At 42.0% G+C, this 14,359-nt stretch overlaps 1 protein-coding gene across 4 annotated transcripts in view; it reads left to right on the top strand.

Moving 5' to 3' along the window:
* cfap36 (cilia and flagella associated protein 36) overlaps positions 1–14,359 on the top strand; it is a 137,646-nt gene that overhangs the window by 97,937 nt on the left and 25,350 nt on the right. For all 4 annotated transcript variants that reach the window (XM_078556967.1, XM_078556968.1, XM_078556965.1 and 1 more), the window contains 2 exons: positions 4,017–4,119; positions 12,291–12,463. In XM_078556967.1, coding sequence (XP_078413093.1) covers positions 4,017–4,119; positions 12,291–12,463 — 276 coding nt within the window. The remainder of the gene's footprint in view (positions 1–4,016; positions 4,120–12,290; positions 12,464–14,359) is intronic.

The following is a 14,359-nucleotide window of genomic DNA, read 5'->3' as shown; positions in this document are numbered from 1 at the left end:
GTTTGGAGTGAACTGAAGGTTGACTTTCTTTGGTGGTGTGGATGAGATCATTCATCCTCTTCCTGCACTGCAGGGCATTTTGTTGACCTTCCGGGCCAAAGAGGTGAGGTTGGTGGACCTCCTGGAACCATCCCTCGGGTGAAGGACATTCCGGAGTTGGCAGGCACCTGTATTAAAGCCTCCAGCGTGTCGTGGCTGAACTTTGGGGTTACACTCTTCTTTGTCCTGGGGGCCATCTCAGGTGAACACAGCTGGGCTGCAGAGAGTGAATATGTGTATTCGGGTGGCACTTAAATATAGCACCAGGACCTTCGACCCCCATTAGGTGACAGTGGGCGGATGCATCAGTGCTGGGCCCGCCATGTTATTTGGGGAGCTGCTCCCCAGTACGTAATTAATGAGCTTCCTAACGTAAAATTAGGCACGATACCCCATCCCACAACATTGCGGGAAACATGCTGCTTAGCCCGCCTACCACCGCACTTAATCTCCAGTGCAGAAAATTCCGCCCATTGTCATCAGATGCTGCATCATGATTGGGCCCACAAGTGTTCTCTTAAAGTTGATCACCACTTGCATGGTGGAAAAGGTGAGCTCCATGCTCTACAGAAAGTTCTGTGCCTAGTTAGTGCTGGACTCCTCCATGCACCTTGACATTGACTACAGGCTTTCTGGCTGGCCTGCCAATACAGAAAGTATTTCTGTTTGCATTCCCATCAGCCACCTTCTATAGACTGTCCCATCAAATTTGTCATCTGAGCCTTCTGCAGCAGAACTCGTTTGCAACCTTGCCTTCCTTTCCTCTGCCCTGGCTTCAGGCTTCTCATACCGAGTGTCTGACCATGTGCAGATCTCACCTCTTACCGAACTTCTAAAGTACAGGCAGTGTCAATGTCTGAGCTGATGGCTGCAAGCCTAAGAGTGAGTGACGGTGTTTCTTCTTTACCGTGGTCTCCCTGCTCTTCTACCTCTTTCTCTTCCACCACTGCAGTCAGGCTGCAGTTCTTTGGTATCTGAAGGGAGAAGGGCACAAGGATAAGGTTGTAGTGAGGGAAGGGGTAGAAAGCAAGAGATGCGTGCATACACCATTGTTAAGAAATAGAGAGAGTTTAAGTAAGTTATATTTGTATTTTTGTGGATGTTAGGAATGAGTTTTAGCATTAATGTTTAAGTATGATTTGTATTTCTGTATCTGTGTATTAAGAAAAGGTCAAATTGAGTTTTAGTTTCTCTTTAAAAGGGGCCTGTGTTTCTAATGAGATTTTTACGACAGTTGCAGCTAAGTTAAACAAACAAGTAGAAAAACAGTGCTGTTGCCTGCAACAGGGGTCCAGAGAGGCAGGTCCCTTCCACAGACACACACACAAAAACTAAAGAAACAGCAATTTTGAATTCAGTTTGAAGCCAGGACTCCTGAGAGACTGGACCCTGGACGAGGGAACTGCTGAGTGAGAGCAGATTTCCCAAAATAACCAAAAGGTCCCAAGACCAAGGAGTGAGACAGAAACAGGAGAAAGTCCCAAGCAGACCTTCTAGTCAAAGGAAGGATAGGAACCTGGAAAAGGTCCTGTTAAGTGAAATTAAGTGTGAGGGGCAGAGAGAAAGGCTCCAAGCTTCAGATTTAAAGAGACAAAAGCTGCAGAAAGCCGATTTAAAGTGAGAATAGCTTGCAAGAGGCAAGAAAATCTAAAGAGATGGCTGAACGTCTATAACTCTTTGCCATGGGCATGTGAAGCAATGGTGTACTGTTGACAGCTGAGCCAGTGAGAGAGAGTGCGTGGAGGACATCTTGAATGCATGTGTTGACCCAGGGGAGAGGAACATCGGAAGAGTTCGAAACCCTGAAGGTGAACCCTTGCGGAAGGCATCTGAGATAAAGTGTCGGTCTAGGAGAAGATTCCAAAGCGAGTTCTTGGAGAGTGAAGATTGGAAACCCTCTGTGAAAGACGGAGTTTAGTGAGACCGGTTGGCTCATGGTGGGACAAGCGTCTGGGGAGAATTGATGAGAGATTCATAGCATCTGCTTGAGGTAGCACCTGTCGCTTAGTTTCAGAGCGTGGCATGTCTGACCACAGGTTTCCAATTGGGTTACATGGACTGTGTACTTACTGTGGACATTAGAATGTAAGATAGCTTTTGTAACTTGTGTTATCCTTACAAATCTGTATATATCTGTAAAGGTTTAGCTGTGAGTGAAGGAATATTGTAATATAGTTCATCTTTTCTTGTTTAATAAATGTTTTATGCTTTTGTTAAAAGTTCATTAGCTGACTCTGTTCTGTAGCCCCTTTCCATGTATCAAAACGGACAAATAAAAGTTAGGATCTATCAAGTTGGGTTCCACACTGGGACCAGGCTTGTCCAGTGGTAACATCAATTGGGATCATAACACCATCTGTAGCTTGTAATTCAGAAGAGACGAGAGATAATTGAGATGTGAGAAGAAATATTAGGTACGAATGTGTTGCCATCTTCGATGGTTTCACCCACTGTTGGCCATGGCTTCAGTAACGGCCGCTACGAAGTTGGTGAGCACCATCTCCTTCATGGGGGCAAGGACATACAACTGTACCTGTGCCCACCAGTTAGGTGCTACTGCTAATGGTTATACGCCACCTTATCCTGTAAGCGAGAGGAAAGTGTGTCAGTGTGTGTAGTAGTGTTTTTGAGTGATGTGGCTATCCTGGTTGAATAGCTGACAGTCCATGCAGTCTGGAAGGTGTGGATGTGAGGCTTGCAACAATGCTTATGAATGCTGTGTTATGAAGCTATGAATGTCCTAATTGATAAGAGATTGTTGGTAGGGAGTGATGTGAGAATGGTGAATTGAACAATGCGTGAGGCGGATGGTTCAGTTCATTGGATACGGCCTGTGAAGGTGCATTCACTGATCTTGACCACTTGTGTGTGATCATTGGATGTTTTGCAGAATTGCATCCAGGTCCTTGGGATAGATAGCTGGCATTGACACTGGTGGTTATCTGGTCCCACTGCCTTCACAGTGTTTGTCTGGAAGATCTCCTGTAGGTAGTGGATGTTGCTACTCCTTCTGCACCAAGGCCTCCAGCGCAGTGTTTGAGAGCCTTGGGGCATGCTTCCTCTCCTGTTGTGTCATTAGTCTTCCTGTTCAGACTCTCTTCCGCAGTCACTTCCAGCATCTGCTGCATCTGGAATGCAGCTCCCTTTTTAAGTGGTGCAGGTTGGCTTTAAGTAGTGCAGACTAGCTTTAAGTGGTGCTAGCCTCGCATGAACTTAGGCCCTTGCTAAAGCATGAATGTTTTGTACTTGCTGCTGCCTGTACTGGAAGCAACGGCTATCCAGTTTTGCCCCCACAAGACCATAGCAATCCAGGAAATTAAATTCACTTAGCAATAAGCTACTTTTTTAAACAAGGGAAAAACTTTCTATGTTTTTGAATGTATGTTTGAAAACGTCATTTAATGAATTACAAAACATTTTGTAAATCAAGGAATTTAATTCAAAATTAAAATAAAACTTTAAACATAGAAAATGTTTTTTATATGCATACACCTTGGAGATATGGGAGGGAAAATGGAGTTCCAATGCAGATTTGTTGAGTTAACAGCATCACTTGAATTGATTGGCTTGACTACTAAAATAATGTCTAGAAACTTGCCAATAGAAAATAATTGAATGTAGTAATGGTGTAGGGCAGTGATACTCATAGTACTACATTCAGCAGCTCATTTACTCATCACCTGTGGATCACAAGAACTCTTCAGACAGGAACTTAAGCACACTGCTAGAAATAGCCTGGATTTTCCAATAGATGTTATTTTAATTGCTGATTATTCACATAAAGCAACTTACCATCAGCATTAAAATATTGGCAATTGCAAAACTTAGGGTGACAAGTCAATGTCCTGGAAAGATGGACACAACACTGAACACGCAAGTAAGGTAGAATTAAAACTCCAAGACATGGAGGCTATCGAGAAGTTAAAGGAACTGCTCTGTTCTGAATTATCAAGCTTAAATATCTGTTATTTTTTCAGTGTGTTATGAAGTCAAAAAATGCTTCAAAGCATGTTACAGAAGATGTATCCTCATCTGAAATTAGGAACAAGCTGGCCATTGATCAACAAAGCAGCGTATCAGGTAACTACAGGAACAACACCGGCAAAGTTAAAAGTATTCTTGATGTTATTAATGATTTTGGAGGCTGATTGCTAATAATTCAATAAAATGTTGTTGAATATGGAACATATATAATGGATAAATCTGAAATACCTGTTAATATGTTTGATTCTAAAAAAATGTTATTCTTGTTTTTCAAAACTTTTTAAGCCTTGTCAAAAAGGTTTTTACAGGAATTATAAAGCCTGAGAGTACTTAATACTTTCTGAGGCATGTCTTTAATCCTTCTTCCTTTTCTGTTGGGTACTTACTTTTCAATTTTTGTCTGATTACACTTCTTTGAAGTTCTTTGGAACAGGTATGATGTAAGAACAATGGCAGACAGGTAAAGACCTTCTGCTCCACCTCAACCAGAAGGAGTTCAGCAATTTAGCACCTGATGCATGATACAATAGCCTCTTCCAGAAATCTACTGTTTTCTGGGAAAAGGACGATGTCCTGGCTACTAGTCTTGATCTGGCCTTGCACAACTTAAAATTGTGACCCTTGGTCCTCCTTAACCTATTTAATTGGAACAAGCTGTCAACTGGAACAAACTTTGTTCCCTTCTTCATCTCATAAATCTGAATCAGATCACGCTGAAGTCTACACTTTTCTAAAGTGTAGAATCCTAACTCTTCTAGCCTACGTTAATAACTAATATATTTTATACTGGAAATTAGTCTACTGGCCTTCCTCTGCACCCTTTCCAAAGTTTCAAAGTCACCCAGCACGGGACCAAAATAGGACACTATTCCAAGTGAGGCCTGATCAAAGTCTTGTACCAGGACAAAATAGTATGCCTTATCTCTATTTGGTTGTCCGTTGAATGCATCCCAACACCCTATTTGCCCTAGCTATCACTTCACAGCATTTCTTACATAACTTTTGAAATGTTTGCATTAGAACACCCAGATTGCTTTTTTTCTCCACCTTCCGCTTTTAAATGCAAGTTGCTGTAACTTCTTAAACAGTGCAAACAACAAGTATTTTACTATTGTGTTATCTGATGCAGCAGAAACTAACTTAAGGTCATAACATTTCTGTTGAACATTTAACATGTTTTTTCATTTATGAAACAATTTTAATTTATTTACCATTAATAAGAATAGAGGAGCAATGCTGAACTCCCTTCTGGAGAAGTTGCTAGAACTAGAGCAATGCTCCTGAAAGAATCAAGATCGCATCTGAGCATTGTGCAATGTTTACATTATATAGCTAAGGTTTAGTATCCACAATGATTGAACTGCAGAGGGGCAGGCAGTTGCTACTGAAGCTCTGCATCTCCAACTGATGACCTTTAAAAGAAAGGACTTGCTTTTATATAGTGTATTTCACAATCTTAGGAGATCTCGAAGTCCTTCACAATCATTTCACAGAATCACAGGTTCACAGAATTGTTACGGTGTAGAAGGAGGCTTATCAGCCCATCGTGTCTGTACCGACTCTCTGAGCATTTTAACTTAGTGCCAATCTCCTGCCTTTTCCCCATAACCCTGCACATTGTTTCTATTTAAATAATCATCCAATGCCCTCTTGAATGCCTCAATTGAACCTGCCTCCAATACACTTCCAGGCAATGCATTCCAAACCCTAACTACTTGCTGTGTGAAAAAAGTTTTTTCTCACCTCACATTTGCTTTTTTTGCAAAACACTTTAAAACCGTGACCTGTGGTTCTCAATCCGTTTACGAGTGGGTAGTTTCTCCCTATCCACTCTGTCCAGACCCCTCGTGATTTTGAAAACTTCTATCAAGTCTCCTCTTTTCCTTCTCCTCTCTTAAGGAAAACAGTCCCAACTTCTCCAGTCTTTCCTCATAACTGAAGTGTCTCATCCCTGGAACCATTCCTGTAAACTTCTTCTGTACTCTGTCCAATGCATTCACATCCTTCCTGTAGTGTGGCACCAAAATTGTACACAGTACTCCAGCTGAGGTCTAACCAGTGTCTTATATAAGTTCATCATAACCTCCCTGCTTTTGTACTCTATGCCCCTGTTAAAGAAGCCTAGAATACTGTATGCTTTAGTAATAGCTCTCTCTACCTGTCCTGCCACCTTTAATGACTTATGTACATCCAGGTCTCTCTGGTACAAAGAACATGGAGAGAGAGTATGAAATAAAGGATACTATTCTAAAGGGTGTGTAGGACCAAAGTGTATCACCTCGCACTTCTCTGCATTGAACTTCATCTGCCACCTATCTGCTCACTCTATCAATGTGTCAATGTCCTTTTGAAGTTCTACACTGTCCTCCTCACACTTTGAAATTGTCCCCTGCACACCAAGATCTAGATCAATTATATATATATATCAGGTATATCAGGAAAAGCAAGGGTCCCAATACCAACCCCTGGGGAACTCCACTACAAATCATCTTCTGGCCCAAAAAATACCCATTAACCATTACTCTGTTTCCTATCCTTCAGCCAATTTTGTATTGAAGTTGCTACTGTCCCTTTTATTCCATGATCTATTACTTTCCTCACAAGTCTGTTGTGTGGCACTGTATCAAACGCCTTTTGGAAGTCCATATACACCACATCAATGGCTTTCCCTCATCAACCATCTCTGTTACCTCTTCAAAAAACTCCAAGTTAGTTAGACGATTTTCCTTCAACAAACCCATGTTGACCCTTCCGAATCGATCCACATTTTTCCATGTGACTATTAATTCTATCCCGAATAATTGTTCCTAGAAGTTTTCCCCACCACCGAAGTTATACTGACTGGCCTGTAATTGCAGGGCAGATCTTTACAACCTTTTTTGAATAAGGGCGTAACGTTTACAATTCTTCAGTCCTCTGGCAGCTCTCCTAAATCCAGGGAACATTGAAAGATTATTGTCAGTGCCTCTGCAATTTCCACTCTCACTTCCTTCAATATTCTTGGATGCATCTCATCTGGTTCTGATGCGTTATCAACTTTAAGTATTGACAGCTTATCCAATACCACCTCCTCATTAATTTTAAATCCTCCAATGACTGAGTTTCCTCCTCTTTCATCATGGCCTGGGCCACATCTGCCTCATAGGTAACGACAGATGCAAAATATTAATTTAACACTTCAACCATGTCTCTTGCCTCTATGTGTAAATCCCCTTTTTGGTCCCTTATAAGCCCTACTCCTCCTTTTACCACCCTTTTACTATTGATGTGCTTATAGAATACTTTGGGATTTCCTGCCAGTCATTTTTCATAATCCTCTTTGCTTCTCGTATTTGTTTTTTTCACTTCTGAACCTTTTGCTTCTGAACCTTCTGTATTCAGCTTGGTTCTCAGGTGTCAGGTAGCAAATACAATTGTCGTAAGCATACTTTTTCTTCTTTAACTTAATTTCTATTTCTTTTGTCAACCAGGGAGCTCTGGATTTGTTTGTCCTACCTCTCCCTTTTGAGGTAACAAACCTTGACTGTGCCCAAACTATCTCCTCTTTGAAGATAGCTCATTGTTCAGCTACTGTTTTTTCCACCAACCTTTGGTTCCAGTCTATGCGGCCCAGCTCCGTTCCTGCCCCATTGAAGTCCACTCTCTGCCAGTTGATTATTCTTACTCTGGATTGACCAATGTCATTTTCCACCATCATCCTAAACCTTATGATACAATGATCACTGTCCCTTAAATGTTCTCCCACTGTCACTTGATCTACTTGGCCCAGCTCATTCCCAAGAACCAGGTCTAGCAGTGCCTCTTTTCTTGGACACACTGCTGTAGGAAATTCTCCTGAACACAATCTAGGAAAGCTTGTTCTTTAATTACCCGTAAATAGACTGGGATAGTAGTAGTGTAAAGTTCCCCATTATTACTACTCTTATGAAGTTTAAACCTCTCTGTAATTTCCTTGCAGATTTGTTCCTCTATATCCTTCCCACTAGCTGGTGGTCTATATATTACACCGAGCAATGTAATTGCATCCCTCTTATTCCTTATCTCTAGCCAAATCGATTCTGTCCTTGAATCCTCTGACACATCCTCTTTTTCCAGTACTGCAATACTCTCCTTAACCAAACACGCCACCCCTCCTTTTTTTTCTCTTTCCTATCTTCTCTGAACACCTTATAACCAGGAATATTTAACACCCAGATCTACCCTACCTTAAGCCAGGTCTCTGTAATCGCCACAACATCATAATCCCTCAAAGCAATCTGTGCCTGTAACTCCCCAATTTTATTAACCAAATTTCATGCATTTACATACATACAGTGTAACCCTGATTTAGACTTCATTACTTGCTCCCTTACTCCCGCTCCATCTATTAACTTACTATTCTCTATTTTAGTGCTATTTGCCTCTCCCAGCATTCCATGCACCCTGGTATTTTTAATATTCTCTCCTGGTTCCCACACCCCTGCAGAGTTAGTTTAAACCCTCCCCAACAGCACTAGCAAAATGACCCGCAAGGAACTCCGCCCCAGCTCTGTTCAGATGCAACCTGTCTGGCTTGTGCAGGTGCCATCTCCCCCAGAGCCAGTCCCAGGAATCTAAAACCCTCCCTCCTGCACCATCTTTCCAGCCACGCATTCATCTGTCTTATCTTCCTATTTCCCTCACCGATATCCAGAATGGAAAACCGGTTAATGAGTGGGATCTCTGGGGACTCTTGCACTACCTGCCTGTTTCTCTTGAACTGCCTGGCGGTCATCCATTCCCTTTCTGCCTGCTTGCCCCTAACTTGCAGTGTGACCGCCTCTCTGAACGTGCTATCCATGTAGTTCGCTGCCTTACAGATGCACCTCAGTGACTCCAGCCATTGCTCAAGCTCTGATACGCGGAGCTCAAACTTGTGCAGCTGGTGACACTTCCTGTACATGGGTTCGTCTGGGCCACGAGAAGTGTCCATGACTCTTCTGAAGTCTAGTGACTGTTGTAAAGTAGGGAAACCTTGCAGCCATTTTGCACACAACAATGTCCACAAGCAGCAGTGAGGTAAATGACTAGATAATCTGTTTATTGGTGATGTTGGTTGCATTGGTCAGGACACTGGGAGCACTCTCCTGCTCGTCGTCATCTTCAAATAGTGCCATTGGATTATTAGATCCACCTGAGAAGAAGAGGAGGCTTCGGTTTGAAGTCCCGTTCAATCTCTGACAGTGCAGCATTCCCTTAACTGCACTGAAGAGTCAACCTGGATTATGGTCTAATCTTTGGACTGGAGCTTGAACCCCCAACTTTGCAATTCAAAGACAAGAGTGCTGTCTACTGAGTCAAGATTATAATGTTTTAAGACTGCCACCAAGTTGAAAATCCTGGCAAAGGGAGTTTGGAATGTAGTTGATCCTCGTGGCATACCCAGTAATCTAAAACAAGAGTCAAGCAGATCAGTGCTTCAAGCCTCTGTTGATTATTGACCAACCAGCAAAGCTCATTAAGTGGACCTGGAGGGGTAAACATATTCTGGGGCTGACATTCTTCCCACTCAGCTCCAATAACCGTGCAAGCCAATACCCTTACTGGTAGAATGGATTTTGCTGCACAAACAGTAATAAGCTTATCTGTACTGAGCTGTATGATATTAATGATTAAACTCCAGCATAATCTTACAATATTTAGGGTCCCTCACCCTTGGCTGTTACCAATCTGTGTAAAGAACATTGCTCTATCTTTAAAATATAGAGTAGTGGCATTTTCATTCCAGTAAGAGTAAGTATCAGAGCTGTTTTTTGTGGACTTTGTCTCACTGGTGCTATGATAATAAAGTAACCAGGCTGATTTGGAAAATTCTCCAGAACAGCAATCCCTTATCTTGTTTGAAAGTGGAGTCATAAATTAGAGGCAAAAAGATTAACTAATAGAAGCACTATAATTTGAAGCAGGGCTTAATAAAGCAGCATCTTCATCTGTAGAGATATAAGTTCCACAGCAGCATGAATAAAAGTAAAAAGAAAGAGCACTTAGAGTAAGTTGGGCAAGAGATGCATGTGAATAGCTTGGACTTTAACTCCTGAGTTGGATCTGCCTTGGGTAGAACAGCCCCAAATGGTGGGATCTTTGTCCAGGGGGGGTGGGGTGTACAGGATGGAGTCAGGATCACTCCCCTCGAACGTGGCCACAGGGGCTGCCGAGTGACGAGGCGGATTGTTTAAAAGGCCCGATTCGATGCTCTGGGACTTCGTTCCAGTTGTTTTCTTAGTCATTAGGTCTTCTCCCCTCACACCCCACCCATTTCCCATGCCAACCCATGACCTCACCCACTGCCAGTGGCCCCTCAGACCCTCCATGCTAAACTATGCCTCCCACCATTTGAGAATCTAACCATCTCTCTTTGACTTCAGTGGCATTGCCATTGCTGAGTCTCCCACTATCAACAGACCAGAAACTGAACTGGACCAGCCATGTAAATACTGTGGCTACAAGAGCAGGTCAGAGACTGGGAACTCTGCAACGAGTAACTCATCTCCTGACTCCCCAAAGTCTGTCCACCATCTACAAGGCACAAGTCAAGAGTGTGATGGAATACTCTCCACTTGCCTGGATGATTGCAGCTCCAACGGAACTCAAGAAGCTTGACAGCGTCTAGGACAAAGCAGCCCATTTGATTGGCACCTCATCCACCACTTTTAAACATTCACTCCCTCAACCACCAACACACAGTGGCAGCAGTGTGTATGTAACATCTACAAGATGCACTGTAGCAACTCACCACGTTCGACAGCACCTTCCAAAATGCAACCTCTATGACCTAGAAGGACAAGGACAGCAGATGCATGGGAACACCACCACCTGCAAGTTTCCCTCCAAGCCACACACCATCCTGACTTGGAACTATATCGCCATTCCTTCACTGTCACTGGGTCAAAATCCTGAAACTCCTTTCCTGACAACATTGTGGCAGTATTTGCACAACAAAGACTGCAGTGGTTCAAGAAGCTGACTCACTACTACCTTGTCAAGGGTAATTAGGGATAGGCAACAAATGCTGGCCTAGCCAGTGACACCCACATCCTATGAAACAATAATAAAAACACCTCTCCCCATGGCCCTTATAGTCCTATGTCAAGTTAGTGCCAAACATGACCCCCCACCCATCCCCATTGCCCCTTATAGCATCTATGCCAACTTGGTGCCAACTCATGACCCCTACCCACCACCTTTTGCCCTTACACCATGCCAGCTCACCCAGTATCTACCATGGACAGACCTCAGGAGCCATACTGGAAGGAAATAAGATAAAGTTCTAAATATATATTACAGACTGCACTATATTAAAAAGACTCTCATTCATGAAAGCTCATTCAATTCACTTAAATCCCTCAAGTACTTAATTCCGTATAAAAACAAACATTTGTATTCATAACCCTACATCAAAGGCAGGCAATCCTTTAACAACTTCTTTGAGCTGTCAATTAAACTGAAATTACAACTCCCACTGTGATAATGATAGGTTGTGGAAAGTAGTCAAGCATTAATAATGTTATAATGAAAGCACTTAACATTTATGTCAACAAACAGCTATTGAAACTGCTAGAACAGTTTTTTCAACTTTCACAGACACAGGCAGGCATTTTTTTTTCAATTTCTAAAGAGCTAGCCATTTAAATAACTTGACAGCTTAACGGTGCTATCGACCTTATCCCCCTTCACAAGCATTACGACTTCTCTAACGATTCGTAACTTGCAAACTATGGGATAAGGCTCTTGCTGCAGAGAAAACGGGGTCTGTTTGAACTTAGTACCGAGTTCAGGGCTTTCCACATGTGAGTCATGACCTGTCCCCGTTCCCCCCAACCTCCAGGGAAAAAGGTTTCTGCTGGTTATGGGGACAGAACTTGCGGATCTGTGGTCCATCCACCGTTTTGGATATACCACAGAGTCTCCATGAAGATCCAGGACAATGTGTCTTGTTTTCAGATATAGCGCTGGCTGATATGCTATTAAACCTTAGTTAATGTCTTACCACACAAATTGATGGCATATTTTTAGCTCTAAATTTGTTGGAAAATAAATTCATTCTTGCGTGAATTTACAGCTAAAATCAGCTAGTATATTCAGATTTTCATAGCGGCATGAGAATTCATGATCCTTTTTACGATAATTTAATGAAGATGATTATATTTTTGAGTAGAAGAGGCACTTCAATATTCAAAGAGTAAATGTTATTCTGTATTTTTCCCATGGTAATTTACCATTTTCATTTTGGTTTATTGGTTACTTACTAGGACAAAGCAATGGAATTACCAGAAAAGTGTTAGGACCAGTGCGAGTCCCAGTGAAAGGAGAAGAAAAACCTTTACCTTCAGAATCAATAGAAAAAAAGATGCACCAAAGTGATGCAGCAGAGACTTGGCTACAACAGGCAAAAAAAGAAGCAGGAATTTCAGGCTCTTTTATGGTAAGTGCGGACAGCTGAATTCCATTTTAAGTAAAATCTAAAAATCAAAAACCAGATAAGAAATCCATTCACTTAATTTATTTTACTTTTTATTATTCGTTCATGGGTTGTGGACGTCTCTGGCGTGGTCAGTATTGCCCATCCCTAGTTGCCCTTGTTCAGGGGGCATTTAAGAGTCAACCACATTGCTGTGGGTCTGAAGTCACATGTAGGCCAGACCAGGTAAGGACAGCAGATTCCTTCCCTAAAGGACATTAGTGAACCAGATGCATTTTTGATAATCAGCATTGGTTTTGTGGTCATCATCAGACTTTTAGTTCCAGATTTTTTTTTATTGAATTCAGATTTCACCATCTGCCATGGTGGGATTCAAACCCAGGTCCCCAGAGCATTTCCCTGGGTCTCTGGAATACTAATCCAGTGAAAATACCACTGTTTTCCCAGGAAAATCTAATTACTTTCTTCTTCACATCCTATTCTGTGTACGGTGGGTAGTTTGAAATTCATATCTGGGAGAATGAGAACAAAGCTGTTTTGACTAGAGCTTGCACATCTGTTCCTCATTGTGCCACATGGCAGCTGCCTTACTATGCACCATTCCCCACAACATTACCACCTCTCTCCCTTTCAGGCTCCATTTTCAGATATTTTATCTGTGTCAGTCACAATTGTATGCTGTTCCAATATCCTGCCAAATAATGAGGCCCAGGAAATTATTGTCAGTTTTTCTAAAATTTTATCAACTTTCATTCGGATGTTTAGGAAATTCTGACTGATCGCTTAGTTTTGCCTGGGGTTATGATCTCAGTAGAGATGTTTTTATTATTTTTTGTTTGGAAATTCGAAAAGCCAGGTAGTCACTAAAAGAATGAAGCCACGAGGTTCACGGTTTAAAACAAAAGAATTTTATACACAAAAAAAATCAAAGAACATGAATACTAATAACTACACTGTAGATTAACCATTCTATGATTATATGATTAGTTGTGGCACAGAAGGAGGCCATTCAGCATGCCCTGAAGGAGCAATTCACCTTGTTCCACTCCCATGCGTTTTCCCCGAGCCCTGAAATTCTTTTCCTTTCAGCTAATGATCCAGTTCTCTTTTGAAAGCCTCAATTGACCCAGCGTTCACCACATTCTCAGGCAGTGCATTCCAGATTCTCATCATTTATTGCATTAATAAGTTTTTCCTCATGTTGCTCTTGCTTCTTTTGCCAATCACCTTAAATCTTTGCCCTCTGTTCTCGATCCTTCCACCAATGAGAACAGTTTCTCCCTATCTACTCTGTCCTGACCCCTCATGATTTTGAATACCTCTATCAAATACCCTCTCACCACCTTCTCCAGGGAGAACAATCCCAACCTCTCCAATCTTAGCACCTCATCCCTGAAACCATTCTCAAGAATCTTTTTTGCACCCTTTCTAATGCCTTCTCACCCTTCCTGAAGCGTGGTGCCCAGAACTGGACACAGTACTCCAGGTGAGGCCAAATCACTGTTTTATACAAGTTTAACATAACTGCCTTGCTTTTGTACTCTATGCTCTTATTCATAAAGCCCAAGATGCCATATGCTTTATTAACGGCTCTCAACCTGTCCTGCCACCTTCAATGATTTACGCACATATACATCGTAGCTCCCTCTGCTCCTGCACCCTTTTTAGAACTGTACCCATTATTTTATATTGTCTTTCTACGGTTTTTCAATTGAAATGAATCATTTCACACTTCTCTCCATTAAGCTTCGTCTGCCACTTGTCTTAACTATTCCACCAATCTGTCTATGTCCTTTTAAATATCTACACTACCCTCCTCATGGTTCACAATACTTCCAAGTTTCATTTCATCTACAAATTTTGAATATGTGCCCTGTAAACCAAAGGTTAGGTCGTTAA

The sequence above is a fragment of the Cetorhinus maximus genome, chromosome 14, assembly GCF_964194155.1.
Source record: "Cetorhinus maximus chromosome 14, sCetMax3.hap1.1, whole genome shotgun sequence".
Lineage (NCBI taxonomy): Eukaryota > Metazoa > Chordata > Chondrichthyes > Lamniformes > Cetorhinidae > Cetorhinus > Cetorhinus maximus.
Note: the sequence above shows the minus strand (reverse complement) of the source record. Positions and strands in the feature narration are given on the sequence as shown.